General features: G+C 47.9%; 1 protein-coding gene across 6 annotated transcripts in view; it reads right to left on the bottom strand.

Moving 5' to 3' along the window:
- LOC138187422 (myocardin-related transcription factor A) overlaps positions 1-25,260 on the bottom strand; it is a 299,722-nt gene that overhangs the window by 52,204 nt on the left and 222,258 nt on the right. For 5 of the 6 annotated variants that reach the window (XM_069128318.1, XM_069128234.1, XM_069128565.1 and 2 more), the window contains 3 exons: positions 24,861-24,961; positions 24,546-24,763; positions 22,714-22,901 (listed from right to left, as the gene is read on the bottom strand). In XM_069128318.1, coding sequence (XP_068984419.1) covers positions 22,714-22,901; positions 24,546-24,763; positions 24,861-24,961 — 507 coding nt within the window. Of the gene's footprint in view, positions 1-22,713; positions 22,902-24,545; positions 24,764-24,860; positions 24,962-25,260 lie in introns of those variants that run through there. The other variant, XM_069128735.1, reaches the window with a different exon arrangement.

Genomic DNA, 25,260 nt, shown 5'->3' with positions numbered 1-25,260 from the left:
TTGGATAAACGATCCAGTCCTGCCCAGTATCCGATGCAAATGACGCGGCAGCGTCACTCAAAGCTTTCCTCAACTTCCGAAACACATTATGCAGTTACGCTCATTAATTTCGCGGATTTTTTTCGGTGAGAACGGGAAGGCGGAATCTCTTCATCTTCACATAGAGAATTCCATTACCGTGGTCGATATCTCGATGAAGATTAAATAGAGACTCGATCCACATTCCGCGAGTTACTACGCGAGATAATCACGTGGGATATGAAGTTTCATTAAATAGCCGCCTGTGTAAGATCTAATGGATACTTGTATGGTACACGATTTTCTGCCATTGAAATAGCTTTTCCGGATAATGGAGGGAAGTTTTATCTGAAATCAGCAAGATACAGATAATAGGAGTAATTGCAAAGTTACCTCGTAATTGGAGAATCATAAATCGTAGTCAATGTAATAATTGAGCGTGTAATGCGTTAAGTGAATTAAGGCGAGGCAAATTACTAAATAGCTGCGTTAAAATAATATCCTTTGCATGATATCCCGCAGTACGTATTTCGTTCTTACAGCGAAATAAATCATTCGCGTTGCACATATTTCAATCGCAAGCCACTCGTAAAGTAGTGTGTACTTCCTCTCGCGTTTAAACACTTTCTAAGTCGAAAAGAAAGATTAATAACCAGGCATCTCCTTTATGAATATTACTCGAATAACTTTTTCCTTTAACGGACGAAAGCTTTCTAATTCAATCCTCGTATTAGACCTTCTTTCCAATTAAATACACATTTCCAATTCGAATTCATCCGTCGCGCATTTATTCCTAAATCTGCAAGTACAAAGTCAAGGTCGCCAGTTGCTTGTTACGCATTTCATGCTTACATGCTAAGAGACAAATTCTTTCAAGTTTCTTCAGATTCTCCTCACGGAAATACTTATCAATTACTTAAGAAGATTTTACGATTTCACGATCGTTCTTCGCCAAAACGCCAAACATCCCGCGACAAAATCTCCTCTGACGAAGCTCGAGCGAGAAGAAGCGAGCATTAAATCTTGCCACGTCGCACGAAGAGATTATTCACCGGCGGCACAGCAGTGCGCGTTAATTGCTCGTTAATTACCCTTTATCGCGAATCAGCGGCCGTGTGCAGCATACGCGTGTTGGTCACTTCGTTATTCGGCAATTATTTTCGATAAGCGTCGCGTTGTCGGTCCGGTAGATCCAATGAAACGCACGGTCGGATCGACCAGTGGATCTAATTGATCCTTGGATACCTCGAATTTTTCGATTTTACGCCAGACGCGTGGAAACGAACAAATAGGATAAAAACAGGAGAGAGAAGGCGCCAAGGAAGAAGAAACGTGTTCATCTCGGTAGTGGACAAACGTTAATAAGGAGGTTATTTAGCTGCTCCGTGGCTATAACATTAATTCTTCTGCTATCGCGATAACTTTCTGAAACGTGCACCTGATATCGGAACAGTTGGCTAGCTGCCAATCGTCGAATGCCTCCGATAAGCTGTCGAACTTCTCGAAGCTGCTTAGGTTCAATCCGCCAAACGTCGATCGTCCCCTTTGTCGTAATCATAAGACGCAAGGCTTTGAATTTTGTCTTTATAAAAAAAACTTTATAAAAAGTTGGAGATATTAAGCGGAGGTGTTTGCATAGATTTTGCATCGGAATTATAATCCAAATTTTCGATCGTGCTGACCCGTAAGCCAAGGTAAAGTTACTAAGAGACTCAGGCGCAAGGATGAATAAAGAAATATGGGACGCGGTAACGTGACGAGTTTCAGATATAAATTTTTATCTGCAAAGTGTCGTACGGGGAAATCGTTATGGAAGCGGTGCGGCGCCATAAACAAATTTTATCGCTGGTTTCTCTCGTAATTGCGGGCGATTCTGGGACTATATGGGGGAAGTCCCTTAAAAGGGAACGGCTGCCAAAAAGAAAATCGGTAAGGTCGAACAAGAAAATTACTTTCTTAGAATAAATTTCAATCGTGGAAGACGATGCCTCGAATGACATCAAGATGAATTTAACGATCCGAAGTAACGTGATCCCAGGATCGCTTGAATTACGAATATTTTCTTCGATCAGAGATAGCCGAATATTTTACTCAACGTGTAACATCCAAAAATTATGATTCCGTGTCGCATGATCTATGTTTCTAAACAGAAATACGCCGGATTTAATCACTGATATCGTCTAAGAAATTACACGAAAATGAATCGTTGTTTTTTTAAAGAAAAGGATGCTTATGTTAGAATTTATTGATTCTACGAGCCTGAACGACAAAGACGGGAAAACAATCACTATGCATTAAGGAAGATTATTTTCTTGGTAACGCAGACTCGTCTTCGACGCGAATAACGAAACGCGCGGTAACCAATTTAAATTAATGCCGCTCTTAATGCGCCTTACGTGTTTTATGCGTTTTCCCTGCTTTTGTCGTATTTATAGCCGCAATACCAACGGGCTGTCCAACCGCCTGCGTTATTTATTACGAAAAATTAAACCATCCTCCTCGAGAATTTCCATTTTTTACAACCCTTGACATTTAATTGGTAAAGTGTTAAAAAAATGATGAAGAAGAAGGAACGCGAGAGAAGAAGATGATCGACACTCGCGAAACTTAATTACAACACCGGCGGTTACCTGCGTCGAAGATTTATCACGCACTGTCGAAATGATATTGGAAAAAATCCGGCAAAACTGCGCACTTTCACCGAGTCGTAACACCGAGATGGTATCTTTGTTTTTAATTTCCATATACGAGCACTATCCTTGCATGCGCCACAGGATAAACTGGTCAATTACGCGATTCTCTTTTGATTTTAAGTTAATTTCGACCGCAACATCCTCTCGGCAGGAAGTGTCAAAACCGCCTGCTACAGCATGCGGAAACGTTCCAACAACTTGGTCTTTCACCGATTTCGTGATAATTCACGTTCGTCTCTGAAGAACAGAACAGAAGTAGGTTTAACGATAATACTTTGGCGTTTTGGCACGGGAAAGATCTTATTGTCATTGAACAGATATCGAAGACACCTGAAAGTCTGCATTTCCAATCGATAATTACGCTATCCAAATTATCTCGAAGTACGCGAATATTTCATGCGCGTACTAAAAAACGATTACCACAGTAGCTATCACACTCTCGCGAAATTCCCGCGGCTCCAGAGATGTGGGTCAAGGGCTTGCGCGCGCCTACTATCAAAGGAAGTTACCGCGGGCTTTTCGTTAGTCACACTTCGACTCAAGGAAACTGACCTATTCATCTTTCGCGGAACGTCGAGTGCAGCCGGCCTGTCCTCGATTTGCATCGCAGCTGTGAAAGAAAAGAGAGAGAGAGAGAAGAGAGAGAACCTGGCCGCGCGTAATCGCGTTGATCCACGCGCGGCAACAATAAATTTCCATTAAACGGCACGTCTCCACTATTATGCACGCGCTGTCGGTAGGGACATTTTTACGTGATTACACCCGACGGAAAGTTGCGCCTGAAACGCGATATCATAACGCGTTATCTGGCTCTCGCGGTCGTTGTGTAAGCGACACTCGTCACGTTTGCGATCTTACCGCGTGACTAAACTTTGCGCGCTAGTCGTTGCGTTATTTTACAAGGGATGATGCTTCGTGCATCGTTGTTTCGTTCCAGACAATGAATATTATTTAGCAAACTTATCCTGTGAAGTAAACGATCACTGAAAACGGCGAATTATACGTTCTATTTTATAGAATAGTAAGAAGGTGATATCGTTGCTTCGTCGAAATTCATTGTTACTTGATGAAAATGGAGACAGCGAACTGGAGTCGGTGGTTTGTGGCGAGGTATATACCTACGTCAACTTTCATCTTGCCTCGCGGTAGACGCTTATCTGAGAGCACCAACGTGTACACCCATCTGCCTATCTGTTTATCTGCCGACTGTGGAAGAATCATCGGCATGCGTTTCTACAGCGGTTAGGATGCGTGCAAACACAATGTAATGTCGCGATAGCGCTCGTGTTACGTGGTCCTAGTGTCTTGTGTTTCTTAACGTGGCTGCGGACCGTGCATGTTAAGCGTGGATGCGGTCCTTGAGATAGATCTCGTGAAATCGACCGCGATACCATTTGTATTTCGCTATCGATCTCTCGATATTGCTAGAAACCATCGAGAAGCGATTCTAACACGAAAATCGTATTTAGGAAAAAAGGTACGGAGGAAAAACGATAATGGTTGCCGCGTGAAAACGAAATCAGCGAGCACGAAGGAAGAACCCCAGAAGCATAGAGCACGCGCGCATGCGCTATTGCTTGGGGCTACCGCTTTAGCGCATGCGCCCACGCCTACGGTCCGGCACACACAGCGCTCTCTGGAATAAATGCGTGTTTATCGCGGCAGTGGCGGTGGCGGCACTGCTTTTGAAGCCGGCAGCCAGCTCGTGCTGCTTCTTCTTCCTCTCTTTCTCTTTCTCCAGGACGCGACGCGATGCGGCTGCACTCCGCATTGCGCTTCTCGTGGTTGCCGGTCGGCGCGGAGAGAGGTTCCCTCGCAGATGGGCCCGTCCGATTTACATAAGGCCGTGCTCTCCTCCACTCACACTGGCACTCGGTGGCCTCTCTTATTAAGCGTGCGCGCGCGTCTCACGCACACGCGTCCCCTTTATTAAGGGCGCAGCGCACGAGCGCGCACCGCGGGGACACAGAAGCGCCGCGCATGCCTTGTTGCGCTAACAATACGACCGCCCACGTACGAGATATCTCGTTTTATTATTATCCCTCTGTCCGCTCTCTGCCCTTTCCTCTCCCTCCTGCCCCCACGAACCCCTCTACCGTGCTCCTTGCTCCTTCTCTTCCTCGTCCTTTCCTACTGTTCCTTGAATCTTCGCTTCTGCTTTTCTTTCTCTCTCTTTCTCTCTCTACTCCTCCTTTCACCCCGTTCCAACCCTTTTTCTTCTTCCACCAGCGCTATTACTTTTCCTCCTCTTGTCGCTGTCCTTTTGCTTCGCGACTGCTAGAGTATCTCGATGCCATACCGTTTGCATCTCCTGCAAAGAGGTAACGATGCTTCTGCAGCAGAGTCGACGTTCACCTTCCATCGTTCGGCGATACGTAGATTGGATCTTGTGTAATTTCGAAAATTGCTCGATTCGTCATCAACGAGCACGATGTACGATCGACTGAGAAGACACGGAATATTGGAAATTGTCGGTGTCGTATAAACGGACGAGAAAGTTGACGAAACGAAGATGCAGAGAAGAGGAGGCCGGAAGGAGGGAACCTAAGCGAGTCCTTTTCCGCCTACGCTGTTGGGTCCCACCAGAACCAATATATAACGCGCACGCGCTTGTGCTCAAAATGGCCACGACTTACGAGGAAGGGACCACCTGCGTCAAATCGCATTATACGAGAAACGATACATAATCGCGCGGGCAAACTGGCGTGCCTGTGTAACTGTGTACATACCTCGCCTCATAAAGTCGTAGCTACGACAATGTTCGCTGGAATCTTTTTGTCTGTTCGTCCATTGTTCCGCCACGTCGTCGAATCGTCCTCTATTTGCTGCTACAGGGTGTCGTTAATATCGTATACAGTCTTTATATGGCTACCAAAGGTGTATGAACAAGCTTCTCGCATAGTGCTGCATTTGCAACGCCGTTTCGTTCTTCTCCCTTTTTTTCTCAAGTTGTTGGAATTATTCGTGCCTACCGCTAGCGCTCTTTTCCATTGCTCCTATTCCTCCTCTTTCCATGTCACATCTTTCAAACGTTACTTTCTTCTAATTTGTACCCTAGCATTACTATCTTCCGCTGTTGCGTTTACTTTGTTTCTTAGTTTTCCAACGTTACTATATCTGCGTATTTTATTAATTTTATTATTTTACGGTCGCCAACCCGCATTGTAAAGCTGGTTAAATACCGCGATAATGAATTCGCAACATCGCGTTTCGCATGCAACACGCTCGCCATGCGTCAAGTGTAAAGGAAAAGAAATTGAACCAAGCACCAGGGGGGACAGGGATTATAAATCGAAGGTCAACTCACTGGTGACCCCGAGTGATACGCTGCCGCGTCGTCGATTATTCCAGCTGATTCTTAAGGTAGCAGCTTCATTTTTCACGCGGGTTCGCGCCCAAAAGCGAGACGACTTAAGAACGCGTACGCACAGGAACACAGAAAATAGAAAAGGAGAACGAAGGAACTTTGAGAGGCAGCACGCTTATGATTCACCTGGGCGACCTTTTCACGAGACTAGGATATATCTCGCACGCGGGGAACAAAATATGACGCGCAGGGGGCAATAAAGGAGGCAAAGCCGGAGAAAGAAAGAAAGTAAGAAAAATATCGTCTGGATATCGCCGGTGTGTCACGTCCAACCAACTCAGTGGACACCGAGAGCCGGCGCTGTCAGTGCGTGAAAGTTCGGAACAAAGATAAATTTGTACCAGTGCAATCCCCGCCCAGTATTCTCTCGGTTACCACATGGACATCTCTGCTCTTTTCTCGCGCGTGATCACGCGTGCTGTGCTGCGTTTACTTATCCATAAAAATGTCCATGGGATATTGCGTTAGATGGGCAACAGCTCGACCGATTTAGTAGAACAGCTTGATTCTTGTACGACGACGAATTGCCTCTTCCAGCTCGGTTATTTATAGCGGCACGTGAGAGAATGGCTTTCAGGGGAAGTTTTTTCTCTTTTTTTCTTCTTTTTTTATTAATCGACAAACGATGCTAACCTACTTCCGATAAAATAGAAGCGAAGAGAAGGCGGACCAAGATTCGATGTTCAAAGAAAGCTTTCGATACAATGTCCTTATAATTAGTTCGTGCGCAACTTTTACCCAGTCATTCGATCCTTTATTTTACACCTTTTCTAATCATCCCACGTATGTCACAGCGGGATAGCAAAACGAACTAAGACTCGTCTTCGTGCCAAAGGAAGGTTCACCGTCATCCTATGTGACAGTCGAAAGTCACGAACGGATCGATTACGAATACGACTCGCGTTAATCGATTCTATCGCGCGATCCTATTCCCCATGGCTATTCTCCTCGCGAAACGTCATCGACGTTGAACGATATCCACTTGTTAGAGATGAGTAGATGAGAAAAGAAAGAAGGAGAAGGAGAAGAAGGGAAAGAAAAGAAGGTCTCGCGGAGTGGCTACAAAGGCATTGCGAGCATTGTCACTGACAGAACAGAAAGCTGGTATACTGACGCCACTATCATAACGTACGAGCAACATATCGCATGACAAGAGAGGCCCCGGGAACACAGGGCTCCGCTGCTGACCCCTCTGACCCCCGCTGTTTTTGTGCCGGTGCCTGTCGAGTCGGACCTTTGGGTCCTGGTCCCAAACTGCGAAACATGCCGACACGGTACCGTACCCCTGAGGCCCTCTCACGAAACTCAACTGTGTGTGTACGAAGAACGCTGTGTGCTTGAACCTCGGACGTGAAACACGATATTCACCGTTCTGGGCCACGAACTACCATTTCGTCTCTGTCTTTCTTGGTTTTTTTTTTCGGGCGATTTTAGTACTCGCTACATATCGAGCTCCGTCGCAAGAAATCGCATACTCTTTTTCTCGATCGCCGTGTCTGAATTTAAACGCGATATTCTTCGATACAGAGAAAAGTAGAAATTCGTTGAGTAACAGCGCAACGAGTTTTATCCATAAACATCATCGATCTAACGATTCGCGTTTCCCAATCGGCCGGAGCTCTGTTGTTCGCTGACAGGTGCACCGATGGAAGAAAAACCGGCGAAAAGTCGGTCGGATGATTCACGAGAGTCGATCGACGCGCCGAATTAGGAGGATCTGCGGCGTGAACGTTGTTTACGAGGTCGCCGCCGCGCTGCGTCGAGCAGCGGCAATAAGTAACGGCAATTACAAGGAAACGACGCTGGTTGCATGGCCGTTGGCCGTGTTCACGGCGCATGCTCGATTGCCCAGGCGCATGCGCACACGCGGCCACCGCGCAACCGCGGCGGCGCGTTCGGTATTTAAATTAACCGATCGATCGACCGTGTTCACCTCGCACATTATGCAAATGCCGTGAAAACACGTAAAAGTTTTCTGCAAAACCAATTACGCCGACGCGACATCGGCACCATGGCTGGCCCAAGTTAATTGCGAATTTTTGCGCCGTCCAGTCATTACGTTGAACCCCCCTTGCCACCGTTCCCTGCTTCGTACTCCTTCCGTTCCGTTGCTGCTTCTCGGCAGCGATCAAACAGAAACCAAGAGCGACAGAAACCGAGAAGAGAGAAAAAGAGAGAAAGCGTGAAAAGAGTATGAAAGAATGCAATTTTGCAATTCTGGTTGGCTGGCCGTAGCACCGGGCACGAGCCATCATTCTTAAAGGCCAAAATCGATCCGCCGACGTAAATTATTAGTCTTTAACGTCGCTGGATGCGAGTTACGGCGTATTCGCCGTTTAAGGGACATTCTGTCCAATGATGTTCATTAGTAGGGAAACAGTTGGCCGGTTCACGGTTTACAAGCTGATGAGCTCAACTTGCCACTTGTGTTTCCTTAAAAAGGTCTCGGATCATCGGCCATCTCGCTCCATGCCTCCAGTGATTGTTTACGACGTGCGACTGATTTCGTATAATTATGCACGATTTTCATTAATCTCAATTACGACGCGAGATAGGTTCGTATTTCGAAAAACGGATCATCGTAACGCGAACGAACAGCGCGGCTGGACACGCAGACTGCACTACTGCACCATTTCAAGCCGGAGAAATTTCGGATTAATTACGGCACGTGTCGACAACGTGTTTCAACCACGTTTTTATGTCTACGAGGAGAGTGTTAACGACGATCTGGCGAGGTGATACTGGTTCGAAGAATTCTACGGAGGAGACAGGTAGATTCAGATTCGAAACGGGTCACGGTTGTCCCTCGAGTAATTAAAACCTTCGTCAAAGAGATCTCTCGAGATAAGTCTATCTGCTGTAAAGCAGCATCGGTGGATTACGGGGAATCTATGGAAAAGAAACGACGATTCGACGACACGCTCGTGTTTCAGATTCTCTTGTTTCCGTAAAAATAAGTGGGTCAACGACACGCGTGTACAATCGTGAAGCTATAATTGTAATCCGTGGCACAGCCAGATCGCAATCTGTTAGAAAGGAACGCGAGGCAAGCGGCGAAGAAAGAAGGGACCGAGCGCATTACTCATTCGGACAATTTGTCGAGCGCGTCGGAAGCGGCACTGCGCGGCGATGGGAGATGACGCCGCGTTATCGTTTCTATCGGCGATTACTACCTTTTCCGGGTACAATGAGATTCACCACTACTGGCCATTTTGCTCATATCGTTTCCTGTATCGTACTTCCTTGCGTTCCCTTTTTTCTTCAGCGCTAGGGTGTTCGTAAACCATGCCAACTATGTATGAAGTTTCAATCTTTTTTCTACAGCAGTACGAAGTAATTTACCTGGAGAAGTATTTATGGAAAAAAGCGTAATCACTCGACGAGAATACCTGAACCGTTCTTCTTCACGCGCGTACGATTAGAAACGTACATGTTGGCTTTCTATGGCAGGGGTCGTGACAACCTCGAAAGATACGCCGAGCCTCGATGCTTTGGAAGGAGTTCATTCGCGTCGGTCGTTTGTCAGTCGGGTTCACCTATTTAAACGTCAGCATCGGCGACAAGTGTCGACAGAACGACTCTACCTAACTCAGCCTTGATACATTTCGCCCACGCGACATCGGAGAGCGGCTTTTCCATCTTCCGCGTCCCGTACACCTACGTGTGGCTCACCTCTTCAAGGCCGCCACAGCCCCATCATTATACCGGCTAAACGCGTGGACACGCGCGCTCGCGACTACGCTGACAAACCGTAAACCTTTCCTCCCGGTAAACAACGTCCTCCTCCGCTCGTTCCCGTTTCTCTTCGACGCGAAAACACCGGCCGCAAAACGAATTCGCCGAGAAAACGGTACTTCCCCCAGTCTCTTCTTCTCGATCCCCCAAAGGTCGAATTCTCTGGGCTACGCCAACTTTCCGGTTTCTGGGAAACGCTCCCACGCGAAAACGCTTTCTTTCGCGCCAAAGTCTCTCGAATTTTAAAATCAAAGCCAGGCGATCATTTTTCGCGCCTATGTATTTTTATGGAATGTCGCGAAACAATCCGAGGTTCGGGCTGACGAGTCCTTAGAAAGAATTTCGCAACGCGATACGCTCTGTCGTTCGTTCGTTTGGAAGTTTGGCCGCCTTTCCGAATCGCTGCCACAATAAAACCCTGTCGTTCCACCTTTCACTCTCGTCAAAGCAATTACAATTCCGGAGCAGCTAATAGGTGCGTGACACCGAGACGCTAAATCGTGTTACTCAATTGAAATCTACGGGCCGAGATAATCGAGACGAATGAGTGCATGAAGAAAAATAGCCGTCGAAAATTTCCCCCGTATGATCGTGCGTTCAAAATGGATGCTTAAGAGGCCTTGGCACGTGGGTTGGCGAGGCAGTCTCCGGTGCAGCGCGCCGCGTGGGCTAAAACAATCCTCGGTTAATTAAGATAATCGCTTGTTTATGACGCCATACCTCTGCTGTATCTGTCGTTACTCGGTGAAATTCGCTCGCGACGTCGAGAAAGCGCTTCGTTGCGTCTCAACAGCGACTGTATCTTTTTCATCGAGCTACAAATTCGTCTCGTTGACGCGACGATCGAAATAATGTTCCTTTAGAAATATCCACGTGAAATATCCAATTTTTTAATCAGTTTTACGTTCTAGATGAAATGATGCGTTGCGTTTGGTAAGCACTGTTAGATCTTATTTCAATGAAAGAAAAAACGTATTAATAAAATGAAGATTCTAACGGACGATCATCGTCCAGATCTTGAATTCTTTTTGCAAAGGTTCGTGGTGTTGGGACACGCGATCAAGCAATTACCCATAAACTATAACAGCAACTCGACCGAGCAACGTCCGAAGAGACCGTTCCTCCGGTTTTCTTGGTAAAAATCACGCTTGCGAGTGATTTTAATAAACCGGAAATGGGCGCAAAACGATAATTCCATGGCGATGTTTCGGGTACGTAGATGCGCAAAGTCGCGCGCGAGCACGATTATAATCGTTGGTATAATTAACGCGACTTTCGAGCCGTGGCCGTGTAAAGGAAGATGCTCGACAGACCAGGTACCGCTTGTGCAACCTCCATACCGTGAAATTAAACGACCGCGATTAATGGTAATTCACGATCGGGTTAAGGCTGAGATTAAAGGCCGATATTACGGGTAAATCGACCTTAACGAATGCGATTCAATATTGGGAAGATGTTTACGCGATCTTCGATGCAACGCGGACGCAGGTGCAATGTATCGCGCGTTTCACGCTGGGAAACTTGTTTCCTGACCAATTTCAAACTGTGGATCGAATGAGAACGGAACGCGTTTGCTTTTGATTCAATCGAAAGAAATCGAGCGCGATAAAGTCTCTTTCATCCCGTTGGTCTGTGCCAAATGAGAATATTAGCGGACGAAAATTACACGATGTTTACCAAGGAGGAAGGTGAAAGAGGCGGATTGCGCTCGGAGCAGGCAACCACGTGCTGGGTGGTCGGCATACTGGGTCACTGGGTCTAATTAGGTAATTAGCAATTTGTATCTCGACTCGATCAAAGCCCTTCCCCTTCGTTGCGCAATGTGCCACGAACCCATTCGCGAGATCGCGCGAGAAAAGTCTGCCTTTCTCGCCTTCGTTCGCTTCCCTGAATCCAAGTGCGGAACTCGAGATGGCGAACGAAACGCGAGAGAGGAACGAAGAGGAAAAAGCGAGAGGAGCAGAGGAAGAGGAAGAAAATGGAAGAGAGTTACGTTAAAAGCAACGAACACACGGATCCTTTCGGAGCAATTACGACAGCCAGGCAAGAGGGAAGGAAGGTAATTACTTTCGGTGCCTGTTCTCGCGATGGAACAGCCGCTGGCGTCGACGAGACGTAGTTCGTCGTTGGACGAGGCCCTGTCGAATATACGCTTTCCAGTTTAATCGCGCGACCATCGAGAAAAATCGCACGCGCACTCGCTCAGCTGGCCGTGTACGTTCCGCAGCGACATCCCGGCCAAATTGGCTATACTTTATGTCACGCGGCGTAATTTACGCGTCGTTCGCCGCCTTTTCGCCGCGAGGTAATGAAATGGTAATAACAACGTTGCGATTCGGGGACGAGCCTCGGGCGGCCATCATTACGCCGCTAATGTGGGAAATTGTGCTCGAACGGGGAAGGGACACGCAAGGCGGGCCCTGGTCTCGCCGCTAAATCTTCGCCACGATTTCTGGCGAAAGGAATGCGAGACGATGCCTTTGCACTACCTTGCCATGCCTTATTCGCATCATTGGCAACACTGGTAGATTATGTTTGTTTCATGTTTGACGAATATTTCTCTTTTACATTTATACATATGTGATTCTTTTGAGGTCACATTTTTTTATATCGTGGAAGAGAAACAGAGCGAGATGAGATTATCTTTGATAATAATATGAAATAAAGTTACTCGAATACCAAAAAGACCTGTGTGTATATGCGATTGATAAGGGGCCAATCTCAACAATGTTCGCCAATGTCGTTACTACGAATAATACGAACGTTTCGATTCGCGTTTGCTAATATACACGCTAAATTTCACGGTAAATAGACGTTACTCAGCTTGTTCATTATCGTGACATAGCCAATTGTGTCCTTCGATTTGTTTACCGTCAATAATGTCACGCGGAATTGAATCACTGCGGGTACTGTTTGCTAGCGCTGTTCTCTGCCAAGAATGCCGTGGTATTCTCGCATGCCAACAAAAATATTGTATCTACATAATCAAATACGTCAGTAAACATCGTTGCACCGATAGGGAACATCTCATCAATTTTGTACTCCATTTCCACAGATCATCGATCATCGTTCATTTTAATTTTAGAATTTAACATCAAGTGATACGAAATTTTTCCTTCTCTCATCTTTGTTCCTTCTCCTTCGCAAACGAAGGAACAGAAGCTCGAATAGCAATTCTCGTTTTAACGCTTAGCCAGCGTAATAACGTTGGAATCACCCACAGCAGCTGTAGCAATTGTCGCAATCTCAATTTACCGCATACCACGCTGCATCTTGTTCCACGCTATCCACACAAGAAACAGAATCACGGAGGAAAACGAATATACTCGATCATCTTCGACGGTCTACTCGGCTCGGGGATGCGAGCATTCGTCCTTTCGCAACAGGAATCCATCGAAGGCTTGTCAACCGGCGACCTTTGCTGAAACGGACGGCGCGGCGGCTCGAGAGAAACGCGCGAAGATGCGAGAAGGCGTCGCGAGGAATTATCGATCGAACTTGAAGAACTCGATATTCTCGTGGAACACGAACGACGAAACGACAGGGATCCATCGGCGACTGTCTCCCCGGCGCGGTGACTGGAACGCGTGGAACGACCAGCCAGGATCGATCAGGCGAAATTTCGATCTTCGCTGCGAGCCAGTGAAAGCCTTCGATGGCATGCGGCTCGGTTGCTCGTAGAACCGCGAACCAGTCAATTTCTACGTCGAAGCCATTACGCCGATTTTATCTGCAAGATCTATAATGGACGGTTTAAAGCGAGGCTCGACGAGCGGAACGACTTCGAAGAATTAAAGCGGAGTACGCAGGATCAATGGCTTTTGTTTCCCTCTGTTCAGTGACCATAATCGTGGTCCGGCGCACTTCCGCGTGTTTATCGTCCGGAAATAGCGAATCCACGATTATGGATCAACGCGACGATACGTTCGAAGGATTATGTCCTTGGACTAGCTGGCCCACTAATGGAACTCGAGTATAAACGGCCAATTACAAAGTTCCACGATTCGATGACGTTTCGATGTTTGTTGGTTGTCGGTGGCCTTGAACGTTGAGCTTTGTACAGTTTGCTCTTGAAACTCTGTCGAGGAAGTATACCTATTTGAGGAGCAGTAGGATAAGGACGATCGAAAAAGACACAATTACGAATTAATAGTAATCGCGAAGAAAAAGGATTGCTGGTGGTGCGACGCGAGATTCTAATCGATACAGACCTCCCAGCATCAAAATCGCATCGGTATCGAGGGAAACTCACGAAGCAGCATTCCAAGTCACTAAATCACGATAAAATCGAATAAAAGAGATCCTTGCGAGAGATGAATCCGCGCTGGTTAGAAGGATAGGCGGCTCGTTACGGGCGCGCGTTGGGAATGACAATATTTCCAGGTAGCCGTGCGGCCAGCTCGTCAGGTGTTCGGAGTTACGATAATGTCTAATAACAGCGACGATGGAAGGCGACGGACCGGCGGGACAGAGATAACCAGAGGAAAAGGAGGAAGGAGAAGGCCAGCGTGCGGCTCGCGGCGTGACACGTTGTATCGGACCAGGTGGCCGACCGATTTGCCGCGACCACAATGACGCGTGGGCCGTGGAATTGTCCTGCGTCCGGCCTTTTTGCCTTCTCGTCTATCGTCGCGATGGCGAAACGACCCGTGAGAGACTTCTGCGAGAAATTGCATCGCATCGAACCAGTCCCGACCCTATCTCTCTGTTTCTAACATCCTGCGCGGGAGTACTTAGTGATTTATGATTATTTTCGTTGACCAGGTGTTGCGTTGGAAGGTGGATCGAAGTAAAGAAAGCGTTACTGGTTCTTACTCTTACGACGAGTAGCGGAGATTTAAAATTCCGAGAAAAAGTTTCTTCGAAAATCTCCTAGAAGGAGCGTATTCGTGGATAAATGTCCGTGGCAATTGTTTCTTACAATGTGATTTAACATAGAGTCTGGAAATTGAAATATCGCGCGGTCCAGGCATATAAAAATGATAATAGGTGCTGTAAATTTACGTTTGAAACGTATTCGAGATATTGTCTTCTAGGACAAAATCCAATTAACCTAGATACGAGACAAACGAGAGGGTGTGGAATGGAACGAAAGGAAACAACATAGGACAGGCGAAGGTAAAAGTGTCGTCTCGGCTTCGCTTCGAATTAGGCGTCTCCGGGCACGAACACTCGCGGAAGGAAGAAACGATGTCCCGTTTAATTCGTCGCGCGTGGGTGTTGGCTAAGAAACGACTCTAAGCGTCGGCCGGCGTGAGCACTCGGTCACCGGAGTTCTTTGGCTCAGAGATCCCTCTCCGACGCCCCTTTCCCGCCTCGCGCGATACGCCGACCGATCGAACAGCCTTGAATACCAACGATCGTCACTTCCTTCCTCCCGTCAATGTTTTCCGTCGCACCGGCTACTGAATTTCAATTCAACGCCTCGTTTCGATGTACGAATTCTTGCCGCTTGTCAGATTCTAATCTACTTCGGCCTACCGCGACATGAAAGTCGTCATTTTTATTTCTATATAGTATTCAATGAAAAAGGATACTTTCAAGATGACCAATTCGAATAGACGCTGTTCCTAAAATCGATCGTTATTTACAAAATATACTGTTATTACAAATCTGGGTACCAACGAGCAGTAAAGTAGATACGTAAACCAAATACTCGCGACAACATCGAAGTTTCAGAAAATCGAGAATCCAGTCAATATCGTTTACCGATAAAGTTTTTCGAAACGTTCAACTACCCGCATAATCCAGCAAACCAGAGATCCGTGCATCGTACACGCATAAAGTACTTTGAAATACTATCAATTACGATCGAAGGTTCGGAGCAGCTCGGAGCGAAAGAAGATGCCTCGAGTCGTAAATCAAAGGAAATCGTTCGTGTCCACGACAGAAGCGTCGCCGTTCGTTCGAAAACGAGCTAGGGACGGGGCTCGGAGCCTGTGACTTGCAAGAGAAAATAGTCGGCGCGATTGTCGGTGGATTGGCACGTGGCTCGTCGCCGGGCCATTATAAAACACCGTGTTACGTGCGTGGGCCGGGCATGTAAGCATCGCTAGGTGTGCGCGTCCCTTTTTTCGCGCGAGCACGCCACGAATGCACGCACAGCCACGGCGGCGCAAGGATTTTTACGGTGACGAGGCGGCAGCCTGTGTATATACGCGGCGATTTCAATGCGATACTTTCAGCCGCGGCTCCGATTCGACATATCTCGATCCGGTTCGCCCACGGAAACCCGGAGCATGTCGATGTGTATGAATATGCAATGATAACGCGCGCGATTTATTTATAAGTATGACGCGGAGATCGATCCCTCGAGGAGGCAGGCGTGAAAAATCGACATAATATTATCAAAACGCGATGTTACGAAACGCCCGATGGAAAGCGCCTCGCTATCTCGAAATTGCGCGCGTCCAGGCTTGACGCGAGAACGCGCCGTAGCACGCGCCGTAAACGCAAATATATACGGTGATCCGATTAACCTTATCATCCGTGGCGGGCATTGTTCTATCGCGTGGTCTGTAAGGCAGGAAAATCGACTTACACGAATATCGTAAAAAGGAGGGTACCGAGAGAGCGATTCCTTGGAACATTGAGATAAAGATATGCTTTTACCCTTTCCGAATTAATATGGTATAATGAAATGATATATAGATTTAATATCTCACTGCATCAAGAATATATCTCTAACATTAATCCGTATGAATCACGAAGGGAAAAAATTTAAGAAACACACGAACAGTAATGTTACACGACAGAGGCAATTAAACATTCAACCATTTTTCGCATTTCTGAAGCACGATACTTTATGTAAATAATACAAGGAAGCTATTTATAAATGAGAAAAAGTTGGTACCGATCGCTGGAATAAAATCTATCTCGCGCGACAAGTTCCCGCATCGAGCGCTCGAACTTTTCCACATAACTGGATCACTCTTGAACGCAACGAATAATAAAAGAGTTCTTCGAAGTGGTTCACCCTGTACAGCGCGGGGAACGCTGGCGTCGTGTGTCCGCCTTCGATTTTTCCTTCGCGCCGCATTTTTGTCACGGTTACACACTATCGTATGAATTGTGGACCAGTCTCGGCGATTGGTTATCTCGCGAGCGGCCGACTCGGCGAGTAAGCGAGCGAGCGCGCGCCGTTACGTTCTGTCCGCGCCGCGCTACGTTCCGAGTTAATTCGAGAGTACACGCGCGCGACACGCGATAAATTAGATAGAACGTAAACGAGATTGTCGGAACTATTCTCGATCCGCGAAATCGATCGCCGCGTAATTTATGCTCGACACGTGTGGGATTATGAGCGGTGTCTCTCGTCTCCGTCTATCTCGCGCTGGTAAGCTTATCTCCGCGGGCCGTGCCGTTGATTTTTCCAGCTGACATCGTCTTTCCGTTCGTACGATTGAATTCGTGTCGTGGAAAAATTGATTTTTACACGAGTCGCTACGATGCTGGCCGTGGTGTATCGACCGTTCTCGAAATGGAAGGCGATAAGTTAAGAGATTCATTAAAATCCATCATACTCCGTATTCGATCGAAAACAGCGTACTTGAAGTCTCGCGATAGGTGCTATAAATCATTGAAACTAACGCGGAGATTTCGAGACGTCTTTCGCGAAGAAAGGTCCGAATAAAATCGTCGAAGAGCCTGTCGCCTATCGCAGTCTGGAGACTTCGACGCGTGGAAAGAAACGATTCGCGCGCTCGACCACGTCCTACGTGGTTTTTCACGTGCTCTGCCGATGATTCGCAAAATGATTCGCGCGAAGGGCTAGCTCGGGCTAACGAAGTGGGTTAACCTCGGTGGAAGGAGCCGTGTTCTACTCATGGCCGTCTTGCGGACGTCCTCCGACAGAAGACGAGCGTTCGTACGGTACGACGATGGCGCGAGCCCGAGGCCGTAAAAGCGTCCAACGTCGGCTTTTACGGCCAGTAGAACCGAAAGTTACGATCCTGCTTTTCATTTAATTAATTTCACCGTAAGCGCCCTCGAAAGATCGGGCGTACGTGTAACGCAACCGCGGTCTCGCATAGAAAAACGGTGTTTTTCGTGTCGCCGCCCCGGTAATTGGACGTCGAATGGATTTTTCAAAGCGTATACAAACTCGGCCGTATAATTAAGTCCGGTAAAGGTATACCGGGCGACTTTTAGCGCTTAGAGGAAAAAGCGCGAATGCACGGAACGCGTCGATTCCTCTGGAATCGGAGCCGCCCGCGTCTAAAGGCCCGTGAATCCGACAAAACCGACCGAGGATGGAACAAGCGATCGACGCAGAACCGCCTCGACGCGCTGCGCACGATCTTCGCTGACTTTTTGTTATTGGAGCCAACTCGACTCGTGGACTGCACGCGCGATTGCGACAGTTCGCTGATTTGCATACTAGAGGCTCGGATCGTTTAACGTGTCCACGTGAGCCGCAAACAGGTGGTTGACTTGTCGTTAACCTCGTTTGCAAACCGAATGTGTACGGAAGATATTTCGAAAAGTATTTCGTTGGTAAAATTCCCTTTGGCAAACTGACACCAAATCGTTGCTACAGTCAGGAAACAATTTCTCGAGACAACAGATCGATTCTTCAACCAGTTGCTGTTTACACGGACTAAAAGGAATGAAACTTTCGAGAAAGAGGTTCGTGGAAGGTGGACCGTCTTTCGTTAGGAAACCAGAAGGTATCGCTTTAATCGACGGCCGGGCCAATTAGCCGGCCATTACGAAATTCGTTTGGTCAAGGAGAGGAGCGAGATGGTGAAAATGTGTCCGCTTTGCTCGTCGAGTTTCCCCTGCCAGCTGCAACAGACCGGAGACAAAAACAAGCACACCGCCGGCACCGTCGTTGTTATAATGGAAAACCAGCCCGTCGCGTGGGACGTTTCATTAATGAAGATGTCTCATTAAGCGTTCGACCGCGGCAAACCGAGGTTATCGGCTTGAGCTGCTGGCTGGAAACGAGGCCTCTACTCAGCCATACCGAGTATAATTCTGACATAATTTTTCGTTACGAAACGATCGTGCATCGGCCAGCGGCACACTACGTGACATTAAAGTACTTTTAGGGTGTCGTTGACCTGTTTGTATCCGTGTCGTACAATTACCCTCGCGATCGTATTCATCGATTAATTAACAAAGATTTCAGTATTCTCGTCACAAGAATCGTGCGGCGCCATGGCCGATTCGTCTGGATTTCAGCTGGTCAACCTATTTAAGGAAATTTTAGAATAATCGAATAGCTGTTAACGCTCGCTCGATTCCGTGTACAAGACACATTGTGGAATCCAAGCGTCGCGCCAGACGCGGCCTGCAGAACTCGATGAAATCCTGTTTTTTTTATTAATCGACCCGCCGCTGGAACGTGTTTTCCACTGCGAAGAATGCCGAAATTATTGCACCGCATGGACACAATGTCTGGCAAACGATCCGCGTACTTTTGTCAAGAGACTGTACAGTACCGTGTAGGTATTTATACGTTTATCGTAATTACTAGAGGGCAGAAGACAAATATTTCGTAACGACGTATAACATTAAACACATCCCCCCATCAACCTAACCCCAACTACAGCATTAAACACGAATTAAAATCAATCTACGGAATAACGTAAAACGTTACTATGGAGACCTGATTTGTTAGAGTCAAAACGCCTCGTGATATTATCGCATCCTCCTCGTAGTCGTGCAACGTTCGACGAATTCACCAAGACGGAGACACCCCGGCGAATGGTAGAACGTTCGCCGAGGAGATCCGACACGGAGAATGCCCGAGTAAATTTTATCGAAGGATTCCGTGCCCACACGAGGCGTATCGAGGTTCGAATCGACCTTAAATTACTCGCGATTCCCGAGCCGAAGTCGTCTCGAACTTTTGAGTCACACCCGGCCTGCCGTCCAGGCGCACGGATAATGGCGTCGCCGCGCGAAGAAAGAGAGATAACTTAGAGACACGAAGAAAGACGGTTGGAACGGTTGACCAAAGCGAAACGCGACGATTCTACGGATACAGGAGCGAGAAAGAGATCGAGGGATACTCGGTAAAGTCTCAAATCGGCCCGCACCCTTCTGCCAGCAGAATTTACGATTGTCCACGCGAAAGCGTAGGTAATCGTCGATGATATCACCGTTATAAATAGGCACGCCTCCTGTCTCCTGTATATTTATACTTGCACACAGTCGCGCGACGCTGTACACCTACCTGTCCGCACGAATATTCGCGCGCACGATCTTTCTTTCTCTTTCCCCTCCTTTTTCTTTCATGGGTATTACTCTCTGGACAGCGCAATGCCGCGCGCGTGCATAGCACACGTACACAGGTGCGTTCTCGTCGAGGTGCGCGCAACTTGTCTCCGAACAGTGACGTCGGAATTACGGGGGCAGCGGCCCACCGGCATTTTCACGCGGGAAAACTTCTCGCGGGAACGTCGCGTTCTGGATATTCCACATAGCGACTCCGATTCTAGATTGAGGAGGCGAGACTCCGGTTGCTTTCTCGTGGACGAGATACGAGGACAATGGAAGGACGAGGAAACGAACGTCTTACCAAATACTTCGCCGTGATGCAAACGATCGCTCGCTGAAACGACGAAACCGGTAGCTACGTGCGAACGAAGTAAAGCAACGCTGCGATCGGAAAGTTCCCAACGCTGTCAGTTAAATACTTGGTTCCGTTTCGTCCTTCTCTTAATACAGGTCAGTTAAACTTAGCCTACCGTATTTCGATATACCTTGAAAAAAATGAGGTCGACGCCACTGTCGACAGGTACGCGGTTCACAAGCGGCGCGTACGCGTTTCGGAGCTCGGCGTGTGCGTGAGGAGAACGCGGCTCGGTTCGTCCACTGGCAAAAAGTAATTGCAGAAAAAGGCGGCCGATAAACGCGACAAAATGACGTTCTAAAGACTGCAGCCGGTGGTCCGCGGCTTTAATGAGGCTCTCCGCTCGACCTACCTGAGCATACGCGCTACGATTCGTTCAGCGATCGAAAGACAAGGCAGAGAGAGGACGTGGATCCGACGCGGAACAAACGCACCGCGGGGGTCGTCCGTGCGTCTCCGCCTCGACGTATTTATACGTCGATCGATCCTACTCGCTTCGCTCACGTGCTGCGGGGGATAACGTATGCGAACGCGGCAAAAAGCAACCGCGGCTCGTTTGCCGAAGGTGAAATCAATTTTCGGCCGGCAACATTTTGCCGCGTCTTCTGCTCGTCTCGTAGCCTCCACCGCCATGACGGCAGTCCGCAGGATCGTTGCGTGCGTCGTGGCTCGGCGTCCAGCGCCGCAAACCCGGCCGCGATGAGTTATCGTTGGCCACTCGCTGTATTGTTGTTCGACGGTGTTGCTCGAACCGATGTCGGGACGATGTTACGTCCAACTCGCGCCGGTGGTCGGTATAACTTTCTTGCGACCACGACCGGTCGTTCGATATTAACCTCTTTCTTCCGACGGAACTTACGACGAGAGCGAATTTGTCGAGTCGACGGAGTGTACGTAAATCTACGTTGTATTTCCATAGCATTAAATTTTTGTCGACGTATGAAAGTACCACTAAACGCTACGAACTTTAATGTACATACTCGCATCTCATTAATCCGCTTGTAAATATTATAACAGCCACAGTAGCGCGTTGATACTTTACGTAGTGACCTATTAAAATTTTATAACGTAAAAAGTAAAAATTATCAGATTCAGTGGCTCCCGGTAGAAATGTTGTTATCGCGAATCGTGCAATCGGCAACGGAAATGCTACGAGTAGGATCAGAGGTATGGGTTGCACAATGCTAAAGAGAGCGACTCGTAGAAATATCTATGGATTCCAAGTCGGTGATCGGTCGGTTATAACGAGCGACTGATTACACTGCCACCAGGGGCATAATAGCGGGGCCCTCGTTAAAGAGGGTGAGCTTCGGCCGCGGATTACAGGCGTTCATGGCTCGCGGATGCTAACAGCCAGGATAACTGCAACGTGGAGTTGCACGGAACACAGTTGCGCGATTACAGGCCGTCTCGCATAATAACCGAGACCAATGCGACCGGCAACCGATCGGAAGCGAACGTCGTCGCACGGCGAACCGTTAGTCGTTTTCATCGGTTATTCCGGACGTCAAGAACGACACTTCCTCCTCCGCGCGCGCTGGAAGCCAAGATCGATCGACGGTTATCGAGGGCGTGAACGTGCCTTGATGCAACGGGAAGCTTTGTCCGGTTGTTCTATTGTTACCGGTTGTCAACGAGATTCCTTCTCCAGATATAAATAAACCGAACGAAATAAAAGTTTCTTGAATGGCGGAATATCTTTTTTCAATACTTTGCATAGTACTACTATTTATCTTACAAAATCGCAATTGCAGTAAAGCAACAGTACACGCTGCAAAAAAATTAAGAAAGAGTATCTTTTAAAATCGTCGTCTCATTAACATAGAAAGGAAGAACGATACCTGATTGCTCTCGTTACGGTGGCTGGAGAAAAAGTTTAATTCGCAGAAAGGATATAAACCGGCATTCCGCGATCGATAAAATTCGTGGTACGCGAGCGTCGATCTTCCGTTACGATCGGTAGCTCCGTTCTGAACGGGGAACAACGTCGTGGCGATCGACGGTATACGGTGACGATGTATCCTTTTCACGGTTACGAGGCCGAGATCGGTGGCCGTACGACCCGATAAAAACATCCGGTGAATAGCGGTGTGCCCGAGACGATTGCAGAGGCGACGAATCGGATCGGGTCGGCGGCGGTGGATCGCCCAGAAAATCGCGAGAGACTCGCGACGAGAAGGATCGTTGACGAAACACGAATCGGTTGCTGAACAAGAACTGGAGGTTACGCCGGCACGGCGTTCTCGTTTAAGGGTCATAAAGCGCGACGACAGGGGCAGTCGTACAAAAAGGTAGCAATAAAATGTAAATGTACTCACATTCCTTGTTGCGATCCATGGCGTGTTGAAGCGACGAGTCGTCGACCTCCGCCTTCGGCGGCGACTGATTACCCTCGGCCATCTCTGCGCCCGATCCTGGAACACCCGCGGTCTTCCTTCCTGCCACGTCCGCCGCTTTATCCTGCTGCGGCGAGGGCTTCGTGCCTTTCTTACCGTTTCCAGCGTCCCTGCGGGTCCGAGCGCGGACCGAAACGAGCAAAACGTGCCGTTTTGTGAATTAATCTTTCATACGTCGATACGTCGAACCGACCAACGGATCGACCCATCGATTCGTGGTTGCCGTCGCTTCGTGTCCAGGAACAGGAGGGGAAGGAGGAGACGAACGATCGAAGAGGAGAACTCGCCGGCAAAACGAGTGTCAATCGGCTCCGAGTCCATCCTTTGGTCGTGTTTTTGCCGATGATGAAGGAATGACGGATCAATCGACACTCGGTTCAACCGAATGGAACGTTTTCATCAGAAAGCGACGAAAACCGCTCTCTCTCTCTCTCTCCTCTCCTCTTCCACCGCATCCACCGCGAGTGACTGACCCCTTGGCTCCGAGCAAGAAACCCTTTCAGGATATTATTGTATCGAGCGGTTCCGTTCTCTTCGAGTTTCTAATAGATTCTGCTCGTTTTTGCGCAAAAACTTGAATATGGACGTTTTTGTATTTTGCCGGAATAACGCCCGTTCTATTTCAGTCGACAATAAGAGTTTACCGCGTTAACAACACTTTGACTCGAAGCTTCGGTTATTTGAATCACTTGGATCGCTTCGTATTTATTTCACTTATTAGCACGTTGTTCTTCGCTTATCCGTAAGGCACCTCGAAACACCACGAAACAATCCGCGAACAACCATCGACTCTGTATCTAATTTTGCTATTGCAACATCGATTTTTCCACGAAACACGATGTAACAAAAGTAGCCAATTAAACTTTATCCGAAAACACGTACGCGGAGGCAGTTTCAAGAGTCTGAGCAACTTTGTTACGATCTCCGCGGCACCGCGTTATCTTCCGCTTTATTAAGCGTTATTTACGTTACTGCCTCCGCGCGGTACAGCCTCGCGAATCTCGGAGGCCGTATCCTCGTGTTCCGCAAGATGATTTAGAGCGCGTGATAAACTGCGATATAACATCGATACGCTTTATCTTGCGGCGTTTCAGCGCCAGGGAAAGCGTGGAACGCAGCTCGATCCGCGATATACGCGCGCTCGTTCGCGGACGGTATCTCGAAGAGTTCGAGCCCATAAAACCGGGTCATTCGAGGCGAGAACGCGAATAAAACGCCGGCGAAGAGATAAGAGCGGACCGAACCGCGGATAAAAAAACTTGTGTTAAAATTGCGGCTGCCCGATGGAATATTTTAAGGTACTCGAAAGAGAAAGTCCTCGGGATCGAAGATCGCTCGTCAGCCTGCTCGATAGCAAGGTGGCTAGAACGTTTATGTTCTCGCGTAACGATTACGTGGGAACGTTAAATCGTACAAGTTAGATCGGTCGTGAATCGTCGAAAGGAACTCCGTCTTCGCAACAGTTACACGGTTATCGCGACCAACTTCCCGCGGCCGCGAGTAAGTACTTGGTGGAAATAATAAACTGACGAAAAGAGAGCGCACTGGGCTTGCGTTCTGCTGCTAGCGCGAAAAAGATAGGCAGATCGTAACCATAGTCTTAGGTATAACAAACGTGTGACGTGTTGTACGAAAAGTATTCGATAGAAGCAACCGTATCGCGAAAGATATAAAAATAGTGGGGTCAGTGACTCGAGGAATCGTAGTCTGGAAAGACGGTTATTGCCGAGTGAATTCATTTGCAGGGTAATCACCTCTCGTCTTTGGATTCGCGTCTGGCTTCCTTCCTGTCTCTTTCCTTGTCCTTCAGACTGTCCACCTTCTTCGCCTTAGACTTCGACTTGGAATCACCTTTGGCGACCTTGTGATCAAGGACGGCACTGGTGTCGGCGGCCACGATGCCCTCGGTGTTCAACTGACCACCGGAAGTACTCGACGAAGAGGAAGTCGAGGCTCGGGTGTTAGTATAGTCCTGCACGAGGAGCGCACCTCGTTATCCGGGATTCGTTCAAGGACGCTCGAGGGCCACCGATGGCGACAGGGGGGACAGGAAAGGACAAGCAGCTTACCTTAAACCACTCCGGATATATAGCGCTGATGGTGTCTAGAAGATCCTGATCGAGCTGAATCCTCCAGAATGGGGAGCCGCTGTCCAACCTGTGGCCAGACTCTGCAACGAATAAACGCGAACGCTGTTACAAACCTTCTTCGCGTGAGAATAATTCCTACCGATTACGAGAAAAAAGAATATATCGGGAGAGATATCGATTTTATAAAAACAGGTGAACAGTTCGAAGTTCTCAAAATGATCCGGTAAAATACAACGATGAGACGCGTTCCGAGAAAATTCTTCTTGTAACTTCGTGGCATTAAATCATCCGAGAGAACATCAATTCCGAGTAAAGTGGACGATATAAATCCGATCGGCGCCGATACGACGTCGATCGACGCATCCTTCGCTATCGCGGC

The sequence above is a fragment of the Bombus flavifrons genome, chromosome 1 (assembly GCF_040668555.2).
Source record: "Bombus flavifrons isolate JBK064 chromosome 1, iyBomFlav1_principal, whole genome shotgun sequence".
Classification (NCBI taxonomy): Eukaryota; Metazoa; Arthropoda; class Insecta; order Hymenoptera; family Apidae; genus Bombus; species Bombus flavifrons.
The sequence above is the reverse complement of the archived record's forward strand: the minus strand, read 5'-3'. Positions and strand labels throughout refer to the sequence as shown.